Here is a 22,368-nt window from a genome sequence, read left to right on the forward strand (position 1 = left end):
AGATTTATGTTATAGTGCACAGAAGGAAACAGAGTGCATTGTGACAAGCAATTATCCCAAATTTCTCTCCATCTTTAGAAGTGACTCCATATCAGTACAGCTGGGCAGAATATCATCTGACACAGACTAGATATTATTTGTACAAGGACGCTAATGTGCCAGCAATATTGAACTAGACTGCAGTTTAATTTTTTGGCATTAGCATCAAAGTATCCTGGCATATGCAGGATGAACAGTTGGCTTCTGTTATTTGCTGCACTTTGTTAGATGCAAGAGGCTAGATAATACAGTGGATAATTTTCATCCTTAATTACCCTTTTCGGCTTATTATGGCTTGATGAGAGCTCCGAATAGACAGAGTTATTATGAGTGCATATTCTACATGCATTCAGTACTTGTTTGATGATCACAATTAGCTCATTACACTTATCAGAAAGGCCAGGAAAAAAGGAAAATATGTATAAAAAGTGAGCAGGAAAAAAAGCATGTCAACCTGAAAACTCACAGGAGCGCAGGTAACTGGCTAAAATGGGTCACATAACAAGATCCTGTTATTGGAACCAAACGTCTATCAAGTGGATTCGTCACCAAACTGATGACAATGTTAATCTTTGAACATATTCATTTTGGATTTCTAGAATTTGACAACTGGAGACACATGCACTGGATGATAACACTGTTGGCCAAACAGATTGGTTGTCAATGGCTTTGGGGGGTTGGCCTGATGAAAAGGCCAGTAATGGAATACTGCAGACATAGTTACTGCATAATAATACCAAATCTGCTGGCCTGCAAAGATATCAGCAAACTATGCCTACATATATTTTATATATATATATATATATATATATGCAGCATAACTCAGCAGTAGCATTGTACTGTATAGTTAGCTTTTAAGATGTATTTCCAAAACCAAGACTAGAGAAGCTTGACGAGTAGAGGCTTCCGTTATTCTGCACAACAGTCAGGGTAGCTTCACATATCGGTATCTGGTGAGCATTTATTCCATATGTTAGAACTGCCAAACAGGAAACTACTTGATTATTTTTTTTTTTGCAACAAACTTCACAAACGTGGCCCAACAACAGGAATGTTTAAACTTGATGGAGAATTTAAACTTTCAAGACCACCCGAATCTGTTTTACTGCTAATATACAAACTATTTTATTTATTTATTTATTTATTTATTTTTTAAAACCCTCTCCATTAAAGGACAATGAAAGGTTAATATATATTAAAGGTAAGTCTAAAGGCATTCTTTTTAAGTACTTACTGCATATCTAAATTCCCAGATCCCTGCTTGCTTCTCTGAGATATGGTGCTGGCAGCCTACAGCAGTGTGAAGCCTACAGTGACATCACTGAAATCTCTCTCCCCTTCCTGTAGGTGCCAGCGGCAGCCTTCCTATTCTCTGAGCATGTGTGTAACTTGATCCTCTCTCCTGTTCTGAGCTACACATGCCCACCAGCCAATCAGAAGCGGATCTGGCAGAGGGGAGGGGGGGGAGGGAATGAAACACATGTGCAGTATGAAGCAAGGAGGGAGAGGAAGGGAGAATACCTTTTTAGAGATGGCTGCCTGTTCTAGAAAATGTGAAGTAAGTGTGACTGAGTAAATATTTGATTAGGTGAGCCAAAAGTGTGGCGTTTTTACTAAACAATAGGAGGACTATTGGGCAGTATGCTTTTTACATTTTGACTTGCATTTTTCTTTAAATGCCCTCATTACCAGGATTTCCAGGAACGTGAGTGAAAGTGCCAGGGCATGGCCATTCCCATTTGTGGCATGTAACATGGCTGGGTGCCCTTACTCTGGCAGCACATACACGTGTTACACTGAAATGTTTCTTATCAGTTTGCTCGGTCGTCAACCTAACTTGCAGAGGTGTCAGGAACATTAGTAACTAGTAACTAGAAAGGTTGTGGATACAATTTTTCTATTTTCATTTATATAAAAATGGATAAAAATATAAAAACCTATTAATATTTATATTAATATGCAGAATACAGACAAACATTTTCTAAAAGGAGAAAAAGCCCAGTAAAGAAGAGGTTTCAAGACCTGTATAAAAGCACTTTCCCACCAGCCTTGCTCAGAGAAATCCTTGTAACACCCTAACATTACCCAATATAGGGTACATTAAAGGGAAAATATACCCTCCCTTTTTGACATGACCTTATTTAGTTGGGCTTATGTAGAAAAGGGACATACACACCGCCTAGCCTTCCTGATTCCACTTACTGAAAGGAAACCATGATAACCTGTCTGTGATCATTGGAACCAGTTACACCCTCCCCTCGGGCTAACAGTGTAATACAACCCCTTGCTCGCCTTGTTCCATTGAGAAGTGATTCATTCTGTAACAAAGTCCCTCTACTTTCCAGAGAATCTGGAAAGAAAGACTTTAGGTGCCAGAATTCATCACTTCTCAGTGGAAAAAGTTGCATTACAATGTGATCCTAAAGGGGTGGGGAAACTGGTCCCAGTGAGCAGAGATTGGCTACATAGTTTCCTTTTAATCTGTAGGATTGGGTATGACTGTTTAAAAAAAGGTCTGGAAGTACAGATACTGGTTATGCCCCCCCCCATTTTTTTTTACATATACCCAACTGAATGTGCTTAATTCATAAAATTGGTGAGGGGGTGTATTTTCCCTTTAATCCCCATAATTTATTTTTACCAGTATGGTAATTCCTCTTTCATAGACGCTTGTAGCACCTTGGTTTGGTTTGTTATAGAAAGCAGTCTCTGCTGTCACTGAATTCTAATTAATTCCATTTGGCAGACAGCAGAGGCTGGGTGCTGTAGTTCAGCAGCAAGAGAGAATAACCACTTTAGGCTACTTTTATAACTGAAGTCATTTTGTTGCCGTGTTTAATTGGTTTCCGAATCACACTTCAAATTGAGTTGCAGGCTGCAGCGTTTAAACCATTAATATGAGTACGTTTTTGTGCTGTGTGCAGTATGAATCACAAAGGGATTAAGAAATTTTGCAAGTTGTCCACATCCTGCATTCAAATGTATCTAGCTCAGCAGCACATAAATATTCTAGCACATGTAAGAGTGTAAACGCTTACAGCCTTGGGGACCACAGCTTTTCAACTTAACTTGCCTTTTTTTTTTATATAATTTAAAAGGAAAAAGGGAAAATAAGCAGCACAATAAGTGCATGACACATTACCATTTTTCGGAGTACGACTGAACTGGAGCATTTCTTCCAATTATTCTGCAATTTTCCTCCTTTAGGTGGGGATAATAGTTACTTAAACTTTTTCTTCATTATCCTAAGTACATTTTTTTCTTCTGCTTAAAGCAGTTTCTGTCACAACAGTAGTTAGGGGAATAATGGGAGACAGCTCTGTCACACACACACACAGCTTTTCTTTATTTAACATTTCACCTCCTGCCGAATTCTGCCGTTGCTTATGGAGTTTGTTGTGCAAAAAGAAAGGGAACAGGGACAGAGGGATAAAGAAAACGCGTTTCTGTTGGAGTCCCTAAAATCTGTCTAAGGGATTTATATAATAGAAAATAACAATAATGGGAAACTGAATATAACACCTTTACAGTTGCTAATGGGCTGTGATATTAAAAAAAAAAAGACCAGGCTTAAAAGGGAACTCCGGCCAAACATTTTTTTTTGTATAATGAAAGAAAATGTAATTTTAACCAACTTTTCTACATGCATTGAACGACAAGGAAATATAAAATTATTGGGGGCGGGCAATTGATTTTATATTATTAATCTCTTCCGTCCCATCCACACTGGCCTAGGGTACTCCCTTTCGGAGTGGGCCACTGTCATCTAGCCATAGACTCCCAGGTTATCACCGGGCAAGGTCAGACTTGGCAAAGGCGCTGCGCAGAATTTTTCCATAGTTTTCTGAAGTGCACATAGGTCGAGTCAGACCCCACATTGGGGGGGGGATAAAGATGGTGGCGGCCCTATGTAAGTATCCCAGGGTAATGAACTGGAGCACTGGCCTTGGGTAGGAGGTTAATGATAATAATCACTGGGAGTGCCTAAAAAAATTGGCACCCATCAGTGATTTTACATTTACCACAATCACTTGGGGTGACAACCTGTTACACACTCCCTAACTTCCTACTCCAGGGCGGTGCTTCCCTTACTTCACTTGTCCAGGCAACTTTTGTGTAGAGCGCAGCTATCATCTTTTTGCCTGCTCCCAGGCATCCCCTGGGCACATACACAGTACCTTGGTGATCAATGTATTGCGTATACAGGGGGGCACTGCTACCATGAGGCCAAAATTGGCTCAGACAGTTGCACCCTGCAATTTACCCGCGGTGGCAGCAATAAAAAAAAATGCCAGCATCTTTAAGATCTGATCAGAATTTTGGCTTTTCATTGGCCTTTATGATTAGACATTACTGAATGCTGAACTAGAATTGAGCACAGGGGTGGCTATGTTTGGCAGCCAAGGATAAGAAGTATTTTTACCAGTGTATTGTATGCAATGCTGCAAGAAATGTTTCTCCTGTCTACTGAGGAATACATTTATGTCATTGGTGAAGGAATTGGCAAGCTCTCCCCTTAATTTAAAAGACCTTTGGGATAAAAGGATGGCATACTAGACTAGTAAAAGGAAAACCATACCCAGACTAATGTAGGTCTTCATATAAATATACCACATGAAACAGCTCATATGTAAAACCCTGCTTAATCCATATAAACAATTTTTATAAAAATATACAATTTTTAGCAGTATGTGCCATTGGGTCTTGCCAATAAAAAATTGGCATGTTAAGTACTAAGGGCCGCCCACGGAGATCATATTATTCACAGTCCACACAAACCTGTTAGGTCACATCAGCCAATTAATGGTCAGAGCTGTGTCTTTTACTCCCGCACTTCTTACTGTTACAGTTACAGCTGCATTATTTCCTGTCATGTGATGGTGAAAAAATGGTGGCTCATATATACTAGTTTGTTAGATAATTCTCCTTTAATCTGAGATACTTCCACTGTATCTCTAAGGGCAGTTTTGGGGCCATCCCACCGGCGAGAATGTAAATCGCCGGTGGGATGGCATATGCAGCACCGTGATTTCCCTGAAACCACGGAAGTTGCCTTGAGAGGGAACTTCCACGAATTCAGGGAAATTGCGGCGCCGCGTATTTACATTTTTGCCGGTGGGATGGCATTTCAGGGAGATTAGTCGCCCGCGAACATGGAGATTTGTCGCGGGCGACTAATCTCCCTGTGTGCCAGAGCCCTTAAGCTACAGGAAGATGTAGGATGTTGCACTGTTGAAAATGAAGGTGGAAGATAATCAAAATGGTTTAATCACTGTCCTACCCCCACTTAAATATAAATATTCCCCATGTAACTGAAAGAGATGTATCATTAATTAGTATGAGATACTCAAGAAGTAGTGATAAAAATTCTAATTGCTACGATGAGCCAATTAGCAAAAATCCTTTTACTGAGAGAACATAGAAAACAAACAAACAATGACATGCAAGACTCCACTGTTTTCCATTTTTATGATTCCCTGGGTAACAGAACCCACAACTACTCCTGACATGCTGTCCTGTGATCTCCATCCACTCCCTAGGAAATGGGATGAAATTTGATAATTGAACAGCTTACAATAAAAGACTGGATGCTGGTTATTCACGTTATTCTCCTCACCTCGACTGTCGGAGGATTTTTCCGCTTGCCTCTGATCCAGGCTGCAAGAGAAAAGAAGCCATTATAAGCAGGGAGAAGCCAGAGAGAAAGAGAGCAAGGGTGGCAGGGAAATGTGCCAAACACAAACACAACTTTTAGAGCTGTGTGCATCTTCAAGCACAAACACAATAATTCTCTGAAGATTTTATATTTTCCACCTTATACAAATGGTCCATTAATGAATTTTTAACATCTTTAAAAAATGTTTATCCCTGTCTGGGAAATTCCCAGTAGTATCTAAAAACCTTCCCTAATAGCTCCCATTACCTGATTGTTATTTACTAGTGTGCTTTCAGAGACTATGGGAGCTTTGTGAACAATATAAATCATATACAAGGAATTAGCCAATCTCCATGCAGAATCTGGATACATTCCAATACTTTGCTTCAGTAGGAACCAGGACACATTCTACTGAGCTACAAAGGCAAAGACATTTATATGGCAGAATGGGAAAAAATGCTGACATTTTAAAGGTACTGGGGCACAAGTAAAAGGAAAGGTAATCATTTATATATAGTGCTTTTCTCCCATGGGACTCAAACTTAACCTCTAGGCCAGGGGGTCCCCAACCTTTTTTACCCGTGAGCAACATTTAAATTTAAAATAAGTTGGAGAGCAACGCAGGCATGAAAAAAGTCCCTCGTGGGTGACTAATAAAAGCTGTGATTGGTTATTTAGTAGCCCAATGTGAACTGGCGGACTACAGGAGATTCTGTTTGGCAGTGCCTCCAAGTCAGAAATTCAAAAATGAAGACCTGCTTTGAGGCCACTGGGAGCAACATCCAAGGGGTTGGTGAGCAACATGTTGCTCACGAGCCACTGGTTTGGGACCACTGCTCTAGGCCAATTCCTCCTCCAAAGTGTATATATATACACACACAAACTAAGGAAGCCTTCATTTTCCTCCTCTTTCTGTGTCTCCAACCTTCTGGTCAGTTTTGACCAATGGGTGGGATGCTGTACTGATAGTACAGGCCTATCTGATCTGTTCTGCATCAGATGCTAAAATATCCAATTTGCAAAATCTGAAAAATGTGTGAAGTGAACTCCATGTGGCTGTTTTGCAAATCCTGTCAAGAGGTGCCTGGTTGTGCGACGCCCACAACAAACTTCATTTCCTTGGGGAGTGGGCTTTTAAGCGTAACGGTGCCTCTCTGCCTGATGAAATGTAAGCCTGTGCAATTGCCTGAACTATCCAATGTGACAAAGTGGATTTAGAAGCTGCTAGGCCTCTTTTGGCACCAAAAATATAACAAACAGGGAGTCTGTTTTCCTAAAGTTTGAGGTTCTGGATAGGCAGAACTTCATAGCTCTTACCACATCAAGTTTATTTAAGGCAACCTCTTTTCGGTTGGAAGGTTTTGGACAAAAACTTTGATTTTTTAGTTAATGTGGAATGTTGAAGTAACCTTTGGCAAGTGCTAAGGACAGCTTTGTCCTGGTGAAAAACGAACAAAGGTCTTTTAAGAGCGTTTAGGAGCAAATTTAGGTCCCACGTTGCTAACGGTAACTTGTGTGGTGGATGTAGCCTCAGTAGTGCTTGGAAGTATTGTCACACCACGGGCCTTAATGCCCATTGTGTTTGAAATAGTAATGAGAGTGCGGAGACTTGTTCTGTGAGGGCTGAAATACTTAGGCCTAAAGTAACCCCGTCCTGAAGAAAGTCTATGATGTGAATTGATTGACCAACTGAAAATTTGATGTTGTGGGCTTAAATCCAGTCTAAGATGGTTTTCTATATTCTATAGTAGACTTCTATAATAGACTGTGAAAATCATTTGCTACACCAGATTTGGGTTTCAAGAGCCAGGATGTCAAATTTATATTTTGAATATTGTCTGCCCTGGTTGGGCCTTAGGATAGGAGGTTTGGGAAGTTTGTTGCAAATCAGGCCTTTCTGGGCCAATAAGGGGCTATAACGATGGTTTGGTTGCCCTCAATGAGTGTGCAAATGTTTAAGTAGTGCCAAAGTGTTTCCATATAGTCTAGGTATGTTGTGGCTGGAATGCCTTTGACCCTCATGGTTGCCAAGGGGATGTTGAGCACCTTGGAAAAAAGTCCTGGGGCTGAAGTTAGTCCAAATAGCAGAGCCTGGATTTGAAAGGGATGGCTGCCAACTGCAAACCTCAGGAAGTGTTGGAGGTTTTAGTGAATAGGAACATGTAGGTGTGCATCTTATGTCTATCTTTGACATGTAAGTATGCTGGAGCAATTTGACTTTTGAAGGGATCCCCACTATACTAGCCAATAACCTCCATCTTTTTTGTAACAAGGAATAGTAGGCTGTGAAGCAGTGAATTGGGAAGAACTGGGGTGATAACTTTTGTAAGTAGGAGGTCTTTGATGATGACCTGCAGAGCCTGTCTCTTGTGGTCTAGGGCGGGCATTGTTGGAGGGACATATCTGTTAAGTGTGGGTCTGTTTAAGAATGAAATTTGTAGCCATGGGCTATAATGTCTAAGACATGCAAAAAGTTAGTCAACTGGCATCCTACCTGGGGAGGTTCTTGATGGAAAGGTATCAGGAACCCTGGCCTTTGGCTGGCGGCATTTTCCTGATTAATTTTTGTTGTGGTTGCCAAGAGGACTGAAACCTTCTGTTGGACTGAGACTGGTTCCTTAATGGTCTGCCTACCACCATAGCTCCAGGACTTATGATGGTAGTTTATTTTGTGACGTTCACATTTGGTTTTCCTGCCCTAATGTAAAAAGATGCCTTTGCCACCCATAACATCTGCTATGAATTCTTTGAGCTCTGAACCGAAGAGCTAACAGCCTGTAAATGTTAGTGCAGTCTATTTTTTATTCTGTGTCTCCAGACCAATTGTGAAGCCAAAGGGTACTGCAGGCAGCGACCGATAGCTAGGAGCTTTGAAAATCTTTTTTGTTTTTAATACAGAGACCATTTTCCTTTCCATGGGATCTCTCAATGATCCTGCATCCTCTGCTGATAATGTAGTGTTTCTAGAAAGTCTAAATGGGGGGGGGGGGGTCCACTTTAGGGATCCCAATTTTGTTTAAGATCCTCAGAAACTGGATAAGTGTAGTAGAACTTAGGCAGAATATGACATATGATATTGTGTCTGGCAGTGACCACTCTGTAACCAATCCTATAACCTTGCAGACAGATTTAGAGACAGGAAATGCTCTGGGTTTTTTGCTGCTTTAAGGTGGCCATACACGTAGCAATTATGATTTTTCCTACGCCCAACGTTCGTTCCCACTGACTTTCAGGGCTGAATCGTCAGGTATTCTACCTCCGCCTGACAATTCAGCCCTAAACACAGGTTCTGCTCGGGCGCCAACCGCCCAATCGACGAGACCGATATCCGCAGCCTTTGCGATATCTGTTGTCTCGTCGATCTGCAATACACAGACTGAATATGAGACCTGTTATCTAGAATGGTCAGGACCTTTGGTTTTCTGAACTTAAGATCAGCATATTTTGTCAGCTAAAAAATCATTTAACGTTGAATAAACCCAATTGGATTGTATTACCTCCAGTAAGAATTAAATCTAACTTTGCTGGGATCAAGTACATGGTACTGTTTTATTATTACAGGGAAAAAGAAAATCATTTTTAAAAATTAGAATTATTTGCTAAAAATAGAGTCTGTGGGGGATGCCCTTTCTGTAATTCAGAGCTTTCTGGATAATGAATCCATACTTTTATACTGAATTTTCCCACAAGAAGTGATTTAGACAAAAGGGCAAATTAAAGTAAGGTGGGAAGAGATAATTGTAAGGCCAGAATCTGTAATAAAATGCATGTACTACAGCTAGAGATTCCTCATAATGAGTGAAATGGCCAACGCGATAGAAAGACAAATATGAATTACTGTTTATGAGGAATTATTAAAGAATAAAATGTGCCATACAGCTTCCTGGCTCATTGCAAAGAAACACAACCTATTCTGCCACTCTGGTTTTTCCAGATAAGAGATCTTTCCATAATCTGGATCTCCCCCCCACTCCACATCATTTAAACATTAAATAAACCCAAGAGGACTTTTTGCCTCCAATAAGGATTCATTATATATTTGTTGGGATCAAGTTTAAGGTACTGTTTTTAATTTGGAGCTTGCAACATTCCAAGTCATATTCTCTTTTTAGGCTTTATTCCAGTTTAAGCCCATTTAGGGTACTGCTTTGTTTGGCTGCAACCTGCCACATGTAAACATGCAAATATTCAATGTACTAAATACAGCATATTCCCCCAGAAGCACACATCCTATTATCTCTTCAGGGAGAGATTTTAGTTCTGTCAGACAGAAGTTAATTAGCCTCCCTTCTCCCAGTGATATAAGGAACAGGCTCTATACAATGCTACATTTGCCTAAGCAGGCCTTCCGAAGATTACTGGCCATTTCATACCTTTAGACCCTAGCCTTCTTTCATCAGTCCTTATTTGCATTTTGATTAGTATGCATGAGATTTCTACTGAACTTTAATACTCCTACTGGCACATAATACACTTTAATGAGCGCAGAAGTGAGCATGCAAATTAAAACTGCCATTAATCACTAAATGTTACAGGAAATAGAAATGGATGGATCGGGCAAGGCAGTAAAAGGCACTCTCTAAATCTCCATAGGCACCGGGGATGACGGATATGCTTTCAGGAGCACTGCTAACACAAAGAGGAGGAGGAGAAGGTGCTAAATGAAGTATTCTATCATAATATACAGTAGCTGACCAATCAGAACGAGAGCCCCAGTGCAATCATTTTCCAGAGTGTATCTCAGAGGCGGAATATTGGAAGAAACAGAGAAAAGGTTTGGATTTTGCAAGCTGGCAACAGGCAACACAGAGTTGATGGGCACAGCCACACACACAGCAAGGGAAGGCACAATGGCTCATCACATGAAATTTGCTTAATTGCACATTGCATGTATTCATTTGAGCTTGTAAGCCACCTGCTTGTGTTTCTATACAGGTATGGGATCCATAATCCAGAAAACTCTGAATTTCTGGAAGGCCATCTCTCATACAGTCCATTTTAATAAAATAATCCAAAATGTAAAATCATATTTATGTTTTCTCTGTAATAATAAAACTGTACCTTGTACTTGATCCCAACTAAAATATAATTAATACTTTTTAGAGGCAAAACAACCCTATTGTTTTGTTTACATTTTTTTTCTGTAGACTAAAGGTGGCCACACACATGGTGATCTGCGATCTTTCGTGCGACCATCAGTCGCACGAAAGATCGTCAGACCCGCCACTAACCTTCAGGGCTGAAACGGCAGATAAGGAGGTAGAAACAATAGGATTTCTACCTCCTTCTGCCGATTCAGCCCTAACAGCAGATTTTGCTCAGGCGCCTTCTATGGCGCCCGATCAAAATCTTTTGACCTGGCCGATTGGCGAGTCGACCGATATCAGCAGCTTCCTGCAATATCGCTCGACTCTCCGACTTGCCATACACGCACCGAATATCGTACGAAACAAGGTTTTGTACGATATTATCGGTGCATGTATGGCCAGCTTTAAGGTATGGAGATCCAAATTACAGAAAAAAACCCTTATCTGGAAAACCCCAGGTCCAGAGCATTCTGGATAACAGGTCCCATACCTGTGCATATTTATCTTTTTACACTTTGTGTTTCATGCACTGTGCAGAAATGGACTGTCTCTGGCAACTTTGCAATTGGTCTTCATTATTTATTTCTTATAGTTTTTTTTAATTATTTGCAGTCTTCTTCTGCCTCTCTCCAGCTTTCAAATTGGGTCACTGACCTCAGCTGCCAAGAACTATTGCTCTGTGAGGCTACAATTTTATCCATATTGTTACTTTTTATTCCTTATCTTTCTATCCTGTCTCTCTTCCACTCATATTCCAGTTTCTCATTAAAGCCACTGTCTAGTTGCTAAGGTAAATAAGACCCTAGCCAGCAGATAGCTGCTGAAATACTAAACTGAAGAGCTGCTGAACAGAAAGCTAAATAGCTGAAAAAACAAAAAACGAATACCAATTCCAAAAGTGCCAAAAAGCACCATTTACATCACACTAAAAGTATAATTTAAAGGTGAACTACCCCTGTAACATAGGCAAAACCCACCTGGTCCTTGCTTGGTTATCTTCGGGTACAGAAAACAAATTATTGGGGCACACAGGGAGAATCTTTGGACAATTTATCAAGAATGTGGAAAATGAGAGAAAATTGCTGCTTTAAATTCATTTAACATTTACAAATAACTTAAAAAACTTTCTAATTAGCATATATATTGGAAAGTTGCCTAGAAATGCATTTTTGGACTTTTTTTGGGGGGGGGGGGGTTGTTTACATCCTCTTAACAAATATATAACTGTTCTGTTTGTGAGTAAGACCAAGATGATAATTACCCTCCCATTCTGTAGGGATGTGGCCGAGCTGATATTCATGTGTGTTTTTATTCACTGGGTCCACAAGTCTTCTTTCTCTGATAGAGCGACCTTAAAAAGTAAACATATGGTATTCGAGTTAGTGGTTAGGGTAAACATATTTGATATTTTTAGGGATGTTGTGCAAAGGCATGGGGCACCTACAGCAATGATATGCCAAACGGCTGCCCATATGGCCTCAATAAATCGCCTACGCCTACAGCTTGCTGCCCCACACGGACTCATTTCTAGTAAGACACAACTCAGATGTACATAAGGGCCTTATTTGTTAATCCAAAGCCACAGAATGCTTGTGCAATCTTTGTATGAAATCAGATAGGCATACTATTGGAGGTAATTTATCAACACTTGGCAAATTTGACCATGGGCAGTAACCCATGGGAACCAATCAAAATGTTTCATTCGTTGTTCTGCCTGCAGAAAAAGCCTATCACTCATTGGTTTCTTTAGGTTACTGCCCATGGGCAAATTTGCCCAGTGTTGATAAATGAGCCTCACTAAGTCTAGGCAATGACCCCAGCAAACCTGCCCACCATGACAAGGGTGACATACCTAGTGCAAGAAGCTCAGACTGCAGACAAGTTATTCTCAGATACAGGTTGGGGACCTGTTATCCAGAATGCTTCGGACCTGGGTTTTTTTTGGGATAATTTCATCATTCTCCATAGTATTAGTCATTAAAAAAAAATGTTTTGCCTCCAATAAGAATTAATTATATCTTAGTTGGGATCAAGTACAGGTACTGTTTTATTATTACAGAGAAAAGGGAATCATTTAACCATTAAATAAACCCAATAGGGCTGTTCTGCCCCCAATAAGGGGTAATTATATCTTAGTTGGGATCAAGTACAAGGCACTGATTTATTATTACAGAGAAAAAGAAAAGTTTCTTTATTTATTTGAGTCCATAGGAAAAGGCCCTTCTGTAGTTTGGATAACGGGTTTCCGGATAACTGATCCTATACCTGAATGTTTATAGCAAATCCTTACAACTAAGGAATTGAACCTGCCCCCCATCCCTCTGCACTATACATTATTGGAGTTGCTTGTATCTGACAGACGCCAGGGCCAAACCCACAAGCCGCTCTCTATACACATCTCTATATAGTTATAGCTCATGCAAAAAAATGACTTTTGAGGCTAAAATATGTATATTGGTCTGTGAAGTTGAGGATGTTCATATGAGTGTAATTTCCGTAACCCTTCCAGTGCTGGAGGGAGAACCGGGCCCTGATGCTTTCACAGAACAAAATGGCTCCGCTGTGTAATATTTACAATGAAAATTGCATAGTGAATTAGCATGGCTTTGAACTAGAAAGAGCAAGCGAGGCCCTAAAGGACTGCATAGTCTCAGATGGATTAGACAGAAACAAAATTCTCTGTCAGCAAAGGTCACTTGAAGGAAAGTGCAAGATCAAAGCCGAGCAGAGACTTCACAGTGCGCCTACTCGGGAGTTAAAGCCACAGGCACGAGACCTCCGCCGGTACAGCACAGCCATATAGTTAGTGACTGGCACAGGGATATTGCCTGCCGGCAACCACTTCATCAGAGGCATAGCTATCTTCAAAATGAATAAAATATCTTTATAGGGCTTTAAATACCATGCATGATGAGAAGTGACTCAGCTCTGGGAGATGGCTGATAAAGCCTTATTTTGGCAAGGATGAATAAAAAGCTTTTTATTGCTTTTCCTTTGTGCGGATCACTACTGCATATGTAGAGCCAGTCATCTGACTAAAACCTCCCAATAAACTGTCAATCAACAGCTCCACCTCACAGTGGGCACCACCTGTCTCTGTAAACTCCAGCTATATGCCAAACCAGGCTGCTCCTCGTGTAAGTCTTATGAATTCATACCCTATGGGCCAGGAACTAAACATGGGTCCCCATGATGTTTAGCTTGGGTCTCTATGACCCCACCCAAAATTAAGTAACAGATATGCCAATCTGCATCCACAGTGACCCAGGTGCATCTTGGCTATGCCTGCCCTGACCCTGTTGCACCCCCCCCCCCCCCCCCCCCACATCAACCCTAAAAATATAATTCTAAGCAACTTTGCAACAGTAATTAATTCTAATGTCAAATTAGTAAAGGTTTTTAAGTTATTTGTATATATACAAATGTCTGTCATTTTCTGCCCTTGAAATAGTGTAAAGTCGGCCATACACGCACCGATGATATTGTATGAAACCTCGTTTCATACGATATTTGGTGCGTGTATGGCGGATCAACGAGTCGATCACCCAGGTTAAAAGATTTTGATTGGGCACCGCTGAAGGCGCCCGAACAAAATCTGCATTCAGGGCTGAATCGACAGAAGAAGGTAGAATTGCTATTGTTTCTACCTCCACAATCGGAATTGCTATGTGTATGGCCACCTTAAAGGACAAGGAAAGGTTAATATAAATTAAAAGTAAGTCTAAAGGCATTCTTTTTAAGTACTTACTGCATATCTAAATTCCCAGATCCCTGCTTGCTTCTCTGAGATATGGTGCTGGCAGCCTACAGCAGTGTGAAGCCTACAGTGACATCACTGAAATCTCTCTCCCCTTCCTGTAGGTGCCAGCGGCAGCCTTCCTATTCTCTGAGCATGTGTGTAACTTGATCCTGTCTCCTGTTCTGAACTACACATGCCTACCAACCAATCAGAAGCGGATCTGGCAGAGAGGAGGGGGGGAGGGAATGAAACACATGTGCAGTATGAAGCAAGGAGGGAAAGGAAGGGAGAATACCTTTTTAGAGATGGCTGCCTGTTCTAGAAAATGTGAAGTAAGTGTGACTGAGTAAATATTTGATTAGGTGAGCCAAAAGTGTGGCGTTTTTACTAAACAATAGGAGGACTATTGGGCAGTATGCTTTTTACATTTTGACTTGCATTCTCCTTTAACACAAGGCAGCAGACTGACAGACCTGTCTTACTGGATGAGACTGACTTTTGCAACATTGTTTAAAAAACCATAAACAGGAATTAAACAGGATAAACAAGAATTGCTCTCAATAGCAATTACATTTACAAATAACTTTTAAAGCACTACAAAATTGTAATATAGTGATAGTGGAAAGTTGCTTAGAATTATCTTTTCTTGCTGCTCATTAGCCCAAGGATAAGATTCCATCTTCTTTTGGAGATTGAACTCGGTTTTCATTTTATAAGTAAATAGTAATCTTACATTAAAAAATTGCTAATAAGTTAGACACCCCCTATCCAATTACACACTTCTCGAAGGCCAAAGGCAAACAATGAGATGAGTTGCCTGTGATAAATCTCTAAACTAACCTTCTCCAAATGTCGTCCCACTGTAGATCGCCAGTGGGAAAACATGCATCGCTTGCTTAACAAGGAATCTTCGGGTGACTTCGGAAAGCCAAAGTGGCAAATATGTTTTCCCTCCAACAATAATCTGTAGGTTTCCTGCATCGCTGGCAACTAATCTCCTCGTCTGTCATTGTCCTTAAGAAATAACTGCACCACCCCTGGTTCAATATTTTGCAGCACCGCTGCTCCATCTCACCCTTATATACAAAAGTATTTTTGGAAAGCACATATTCTTCAAATATATATGCTTCCCGGTCTACACCTTCCTTCGTCATGTTACATAATTAGCTAGCTCACTAATGCAACCTGATGAAGGGAGATGTAGAGCCCCCAAAATGTTCTGTGTGGTGTATCTGGCTCAATAAACAAAAGATTGCACCAGTGTAGAGTGATGTTACTTCTCTCTCTAACCAAGTCCATCTCACCCTTCTCTTCCAGGCATCCCTTGCACCAAAATAAAAAAGGCAAAAGGGTTAGTAATTTAATATGATAGGGGTGCCACCCTGCCAACACCTATCCCTGTCCTATAACAATTCAGGTCTAATGGAATGAAACTCACATATGTCTATCAACACGTTCAGATTCGGCACTGACCTACAAAGATGACACAGCTACTGACCTACAAAAATTACCTTTCCTTTACAGAGCGAATCCACTAGAGAATGGAAAAGCCCATATGCCTTCAGAGATTAGTATCAAAGTTTATTCATGCTGGCCACAAAATATAATCTGGTTAGCAATTATAATCACTGGGGCACCTAGCGATTATATCCTTTATTCTCTTTCAAGGCCTGTGGTCTGTTGTTTTTGGTCATGGTCATAATTCTGACAACCAGATACCATTTGCAGTTGCAGACTAAAAAGGCTGATTTGGAAAGGTAATATTTCAAAAATTAGAATCCAAAAAGATCAAATTGCTTAGAACAGATCTCTAACATACGAAAAGTTAATTTGAAGGCGAACTTACCCTTATCTCATACACTCTACTCTGTCTGTATAAAATAACGCATACAAGCTTGCTGACAATGTTATGTGAATTATAAAGTTTACATTACAGGTATGGGACCTGTTATCCAGAATGCCAGTAATGGAAGTCACTGCCCACCTGATATTTCTTTGATTTATAATGTGAAAGGTGGCAGCAGATGGCGCTGTTCCTAGGAGCCTATTACTGTAAGTGAAGATTTTCATACCTTAGAAACAATGGCACAGCAATCACCGATTCTCTATGTTGTGCCGAGGTGATTTGGAGAGATTAGTGAACAGATTTGCTGCACACTCTCCGGACACATAAAATGAGAAAGTTTGGAGAAGAAATGTTTGTGTTCTTCCCTTCCCTGGAGAGCAATTAAAGGAATCTTTATTTCATTAGAGAGGAAATTTACTAGAAAACGACTTCACGGAAAAGTCAAGTCTGTATTTTGGGGTATTTTGAGTTCTTGCGGTTACAGCTATAAAGCTTATCCGTTTCTTGTTTGCTCTCCAGAGCATTTGCTATTTTAGAGTCTGTTTAGCAAACCATGAATTATAGGGGAGCCTAACAGAATCTAATGTATCACTTCCGAGGTACAGAAGTGCTACCTCATGGTTCAGGAATGGCAACGCCTTCCCAGCAATACATTTAAATGAAAAATATAACCTTTTGCAAAAAAAAAACAAAAAAAAACATTCCACTGAGGGCAATATATGTAAGCCTAGGTGGGAGTTGTTATTCAGAAACATTTGAAGGGCAACAGGTTTTCCCTTGCTTATTGAATGCACATTGTACAGGTATCAGACTTGTTATCCAGAATGCTCAGGACCTGGGGTCTTCCGGATAAAGGATCTTTTCATTATTTGGATCCCCACACCTCAAGTCTGTTCAAAAACATTCAAACATAAAATAAACCCAATAGGATTGTTTTACCTTAATTATATCTTAGTCGGGATCAAGTACAAGGCACTGTTTTATTATTACAGAGAAAAAGGAAATTATATTATTTAATTAAAATGGACTTTATTGTAGATGGCCCTCCGGTAATATTAAGCTTTCTAGATGACATGTTGCTGGACAATGGATCCTATATCTCTATTTTTTTTATAGTTGGATTTTTACCCTATACCCTGTGTCTGTTTACATTCTCCTGACTCTTAGGGGTGCTTTTACTTACTGAGACAAGCAATATGGCAGCCCCCTCAGCACACTGTAAGCCAGGGATTCTTTACCTTTGAGTCAGGATGCAAAATGGGTCTCCATGACCCCTTAAATAATGCTAATTGCCTTTCTAGGTGCATATCTGGTTCTTAGCCACTTTTTTAGTTGTTAAGCTGATTTTAAAACTTAATTTGGGTTGCTCAAGAAAAAAAAGGTATACCCACATACTTGAATGTCCGTGTCATGGAAATAAGGTGTAACATTTTTAGTTCCTACTGATCCCTCATGAACATGCAAGCTTTCTCCAACTGGATTTGTCTTTTAATCTAAAAGGATAATGGACTCCATAGATATGAAGGGAACGCAACATGTGATCCAAAGAGCCATCGGACTGCAGGAAGCAGATAAACCTGGGTGTTCAGGGAATAAGCCAGCAAGTTAAAAGAAATCTTATTTCTTTTCCAACATTGGTTCAGTTGCTAAACCTTGTACAGGTTTTGTATCAAATGTATCAAACCTATGGGGTTTGTATTATATTGATATTTTTAATGGATTTAAAGGAATACTGTAATTTAAAAACCCATCAGTTAATAGAGCTTCTCCAGCAGAATTCTGCATTGTAATCTGATTTTCAAAAGCACAGATTTTTTTATATTTCACCCCCCCCCAGCAACCGATCAGCAGAACAATGGGAAGGGAGCAAGATAGCAGCTCCCAGTAGGTATCAGAATAGCACTCAATAGTAAAAAATCCAAGTCCGGCTTGGGACTCCTCCAGTTACATGGGAGTAGGAGAAACAATAGGTTACCTGAAAGCAGTTCTAATGTGTAAGATGTGTAACTCAGGCACAATGCACTGGCACCTACACACCAATATTTGTTGGTTCAAGAATAACATTTTAAATGGTGGAGTGAATTATTTGCTATGTAAACAGTGTAATTTAGAATTAACAAGTTTACCATAAAATCATGACAAAATCCCTTTAAGTGACTGAGCTCTGCACTTTCTGACCTTTGTTAAGTGATTTAATCTGCCTGTGCCTCAGGCAACAACTGGCTGTAACCTATATGGGAAATAGCATGACGGTTTTTGGATGTTTCTACATAACAGGTTTTATTCATGATAGTTTTTACCCCCAGCATTTGGGTACGGTAACTAAGGTCCATACACTGCAAATGTCAGTTTTACAGAAACCAAAGTCAATTGAAACTGTGTTCCATTAGAGGAGGACACACTTGAATATCAGACATACACTTCAGTTCTCTTTTCCTAGTAATATATATTACATTAAATAATTAACCAGCACTGCAGAGGCCAAAAATACATCGCTCTGCAGCACAAGAACTAAAATCATTCATTAAATGTATGACTCTGCCAAAAGCTTTCTGTATCAGGGCCTCACCTTAGCAAACCCTTTGCATGCCAACACAGCCACAATGAAAGGTTAATATAAATTAAAAGTAAGTCTAAAGGCATTCTTTTTAAGTACTTACTGCATATCTAAATTCCCAGATCCCTGCTTGCTTCTCTGAGATATGGTGCTGGCAGCCTACAGCAGTGTGAAGCCTACAGTGACATCACTGAAATCTCTCTCCCCTTCCTGTAGGTGCCAGCGGCAGCCGTCCTATTCTCTGAGCATGTGTGTAACTTGATCCTGTCTCCTGTTCTGAGCTACACATGCCTACCAACCAATCAGAAGCGGATCTGGCAGAGGTGGGGGGGGGAGGGAATGAAACACATGTGCAGTATGAAGCAAGGAGGGAAAGGAAGGGAGAATACCTTTTTAGAGATGGCTGCCTGTTCTAGAAAATGTGAAGTAAGTGTGACTGAGTAAATATTTGATTAGGTGAGCCAAAAGTGTGGCGTTTTTACTAAACAACAGGAGGACTATTGGGCAGTATGCTTTTTAAATTTTGACTTGCATTCTCCTTTAAGGGTGAAGGCACACAGAGCTACTAGTAGCAGTGACTTGTGGTGGCTGATAAAATAGACAATGCTGATCATTTACTGATAATTGCCTCTATGTGTGTTTTAGCAGATTCTCAGTATTGTCTATGGCAGGGGATTTTCTGCCATTTATTAGTCATGAAAAAGAAGCTGCTACTAGTAGCTCAGTGTGTCTTCACCCTAAAGCTGTAGCACACCCTAACACAGAATGTACTTATATGTGTGCAGAGCTGCCAACCTGGAGACTAGAGAACCCGGGAGACCCTGCGGCGCGCGTCAGCATGGCACCAAGCGTTTTTTTCCCCGTACCCAGAAGTGACATCACGCACATGTACTAATGCCTATTGAAGTAAAAAAAAAAACCGCTACCTCAGAAAAAACACCATCTAAAGGAGATATCAACAACCAAACATTTGCCTTATTAAAGAAAATGGAAATCTTACCAGCTTTCCAATATACTTTCATTGTAATGGATTAATGGATAAGATATTTGCAGTTAGTTTAATTATCAGCTAGCTTATGCTACATAAGGCCACATTCAGTTACATGAGAAAAGCGATTTATCACCAGAAAATGCTTGGAAATTCAATTTGAGGACAAAAAACTTTACTCCTAATTCAGTTCCAGTTTTTTTCCCATAGACTTCAATGAAGTTTTCTATGTGATAAACTGGGAGATTAGTTTCTCTGAATTCAATTGCATTCAAACTGAATCTCATCCATCAGTTTTCTCACTAAGGGCTCTGGTACACGGGGAGATTAGTCGCCCGCGGCAAAACTCCCTGCTCGCGGGCGACTAATCTCCCCGATTTGCCTTCCCCCTGCCATCCCACCGGCGAACATGTAAGTCGCCGGAGGGATGGCAGACGCGGCGGCGCGATTTCACGCAAATCGCCGAAAAAGCCTCGCGAGTCTTTTTCGGCGATTTGCGCGAAATCGCGCCGCCGCGCCTGCCATCCCGCCGGCGACTTACATGTTCGCCGGTGGGATGGCAGGGGGAAGGCAACTCGGGGAGATTAGTCGCCCGCGAGCAGGGAGTTTTGCCGCGGGCGACTAATCTCCCCGTGTACCAGAGCCCTAAACTGAATCTGGCCCATTGTTTCACAAGTAAGAACCACCATGACAGGAAACAGAAAGGGATAGACAGATACAGGTAGAGGATCTGTTATCTGGAAACCCATTATCTAGAGAGCTTTGAATTACAGGAAGGCCATATCCCATTGACTCCATTATAATCAAATAACTCAAATTTTTAAAAATTATTCCCTTTATCTCTGTAATAATAAAACAGTACCTGTACTTGATCCCAACTAAGATATAATTACCCCTTATTGGGGGCAGAACAGCCCTATTGGGTTTATTTAAAGGTTAAATGATTCCCTTTATCTCTGTAATAATAAAACAGTACCTGTACTTAATCCCAACTAAGATATAATTACCCCTTATTGGGGGCAGAACAGCCCTATTGGGTTTATTTAATGGTTAAATGATTCCCTTTTCTCTGTTATAATAAAACAGTACCTGTACTTGATCCCAACTAAGATATAATTACCCCTTATTGGGGGCAGAACAGCCCTATTGGGTTTATTTAATGGTTAAATGATTCCCTTTTCTCTGTAATAATAAAACAGTACCTGTACTTGATCCCAACTAAGATATAATTACCCCTTATTGGGGGCAGAACAGCCCTATTGGGTTTATTTAATGGTTAAATGATTCCCTTTTTCTCTGTAATAATAAAACAGTACCTGTACTTGATCCCAACTAAGATATAATTACCCCTTATTGGGGGCAGAACAATCCTACTGGGTTAAATTACGGGAAGATTCCTTATTCGGAAAACCGCAGGCCTGAGCTTTCTGGATAATAGGTGCCCATATCTATACTGCTATCAACTGTAGATATATTTACAAATGACCATGAGCATTACATTCTTTCATTTTTATTTTTTAAGCTCACATCCCCTTTAATTTTACCAACAGTCTTGAAAGGGTAACTGTCACTGCAATCCAAGAGAAAAAAAATAGAATCATCTTTAATGGAGTTGTCCGTAAATGAGAAGCACCCCCTAATGCAGAATGGAATCTGAGTGTTTGTATAATGGATGTTGTGTATAAACATGAGCAATACATGACAACGTCACTTTACAGGCAGATAGACCTATTCCAGCAAACTGATCCTCCTCTTGCTTAGAATGAGAGCTGAAAGCTACACTTCCATCAGGTAATGACTCCCCACTCATAATTCCCAGTTATGCTACGTACAGTATTGAAAGGGGAACTGTCACTATGATGAAACAAAACAAAAGACTAAACTGCAAAGGATGATTAATAAAATGAGTTCCCCTGACAGTTGGCTATATATATATATATATCTCACAACTAGCTGCTCAATAATTAGCATAATTAAAAAGTTCAGTGTGTTCATAAGAACATTCAACGTTCCATAGCAAAGACTGCCACCTTTCCACAAACTGCAATCAAAGTGGCATTAAGGTGGTCCTACACAGGCAAATAAAAGCTGCTGGTTGTGCGCCTCCAGACTAAGTTGTGTATATATGTATGTGGCCCTCCTGATGCCCTGTGTGAGTGATATCCATGAGACAGCTCAGAAAACACTCAGGTAAGCATGGGGATTACATCCTCTGCCAAAAGGGTCTCCCTTATTATATATAACAGTTACAGTGACCACATATTCCCGCAGAGCTTAACAGAGATTCTACATCATTCACATCAGTCCCTGCCCCAGTGGAGCTTACAGTCTATGGTCCCTATCATATTCACATACTATGGGCAATTAACCTGCCTGTAGTGCAAGAGGGAACCAAAGTACCCAGACAAAACACAGTACACACAAATACACACAAAGTGCCACAGCTGGAATGAAAC

The 22,368-nt window shown here is 40.4% G+C and overlaps 1 protein-coding gene across 1 annotated transcript in view; it reads right to left on the reverse strand.

Annotated features, from left to right (window-relative positions):
* Positions 1–22,368, reverse strand: part of ndufaf2 (NADH:ubiquinone oxidoreductase complex assembly factor 2) — a 49,669-nt gene that overhangs the window by 9,524 nt on the left and 17,777 nt on the right. The window contains exons 2-3 of the mRNA XM_002934202.5: positions 12,044–12,133; positions 5,657–5,697 (exon numbers count right to left, since the gene is read on the reverse strand). Coding sequence (XP_002934248.2) covers positions 5,657–5,697; positions 12,044–12,133 — 131 coding nt within the window. The remainder of the gene's footprint in view (positions 1–5,656; positions 5,698–12,043; positions 12,134–22,368) is intronic.

Source organism: Xenopus tropicalis, chromosome 1 (genome assembly GCF_000004195.4).
Source record: "Xenopus tropicalis strain Nigerian chromosome 1, UCB_Xtro_10.0, whole genome shotgun sequence".
Taxonomy (NCBI): domain Eukaryota; kingdom Metazoa; phylum Chordata; class Amphibia; order Anura; family Pipidae; genus Xenopus; species Xenopus tropicalis.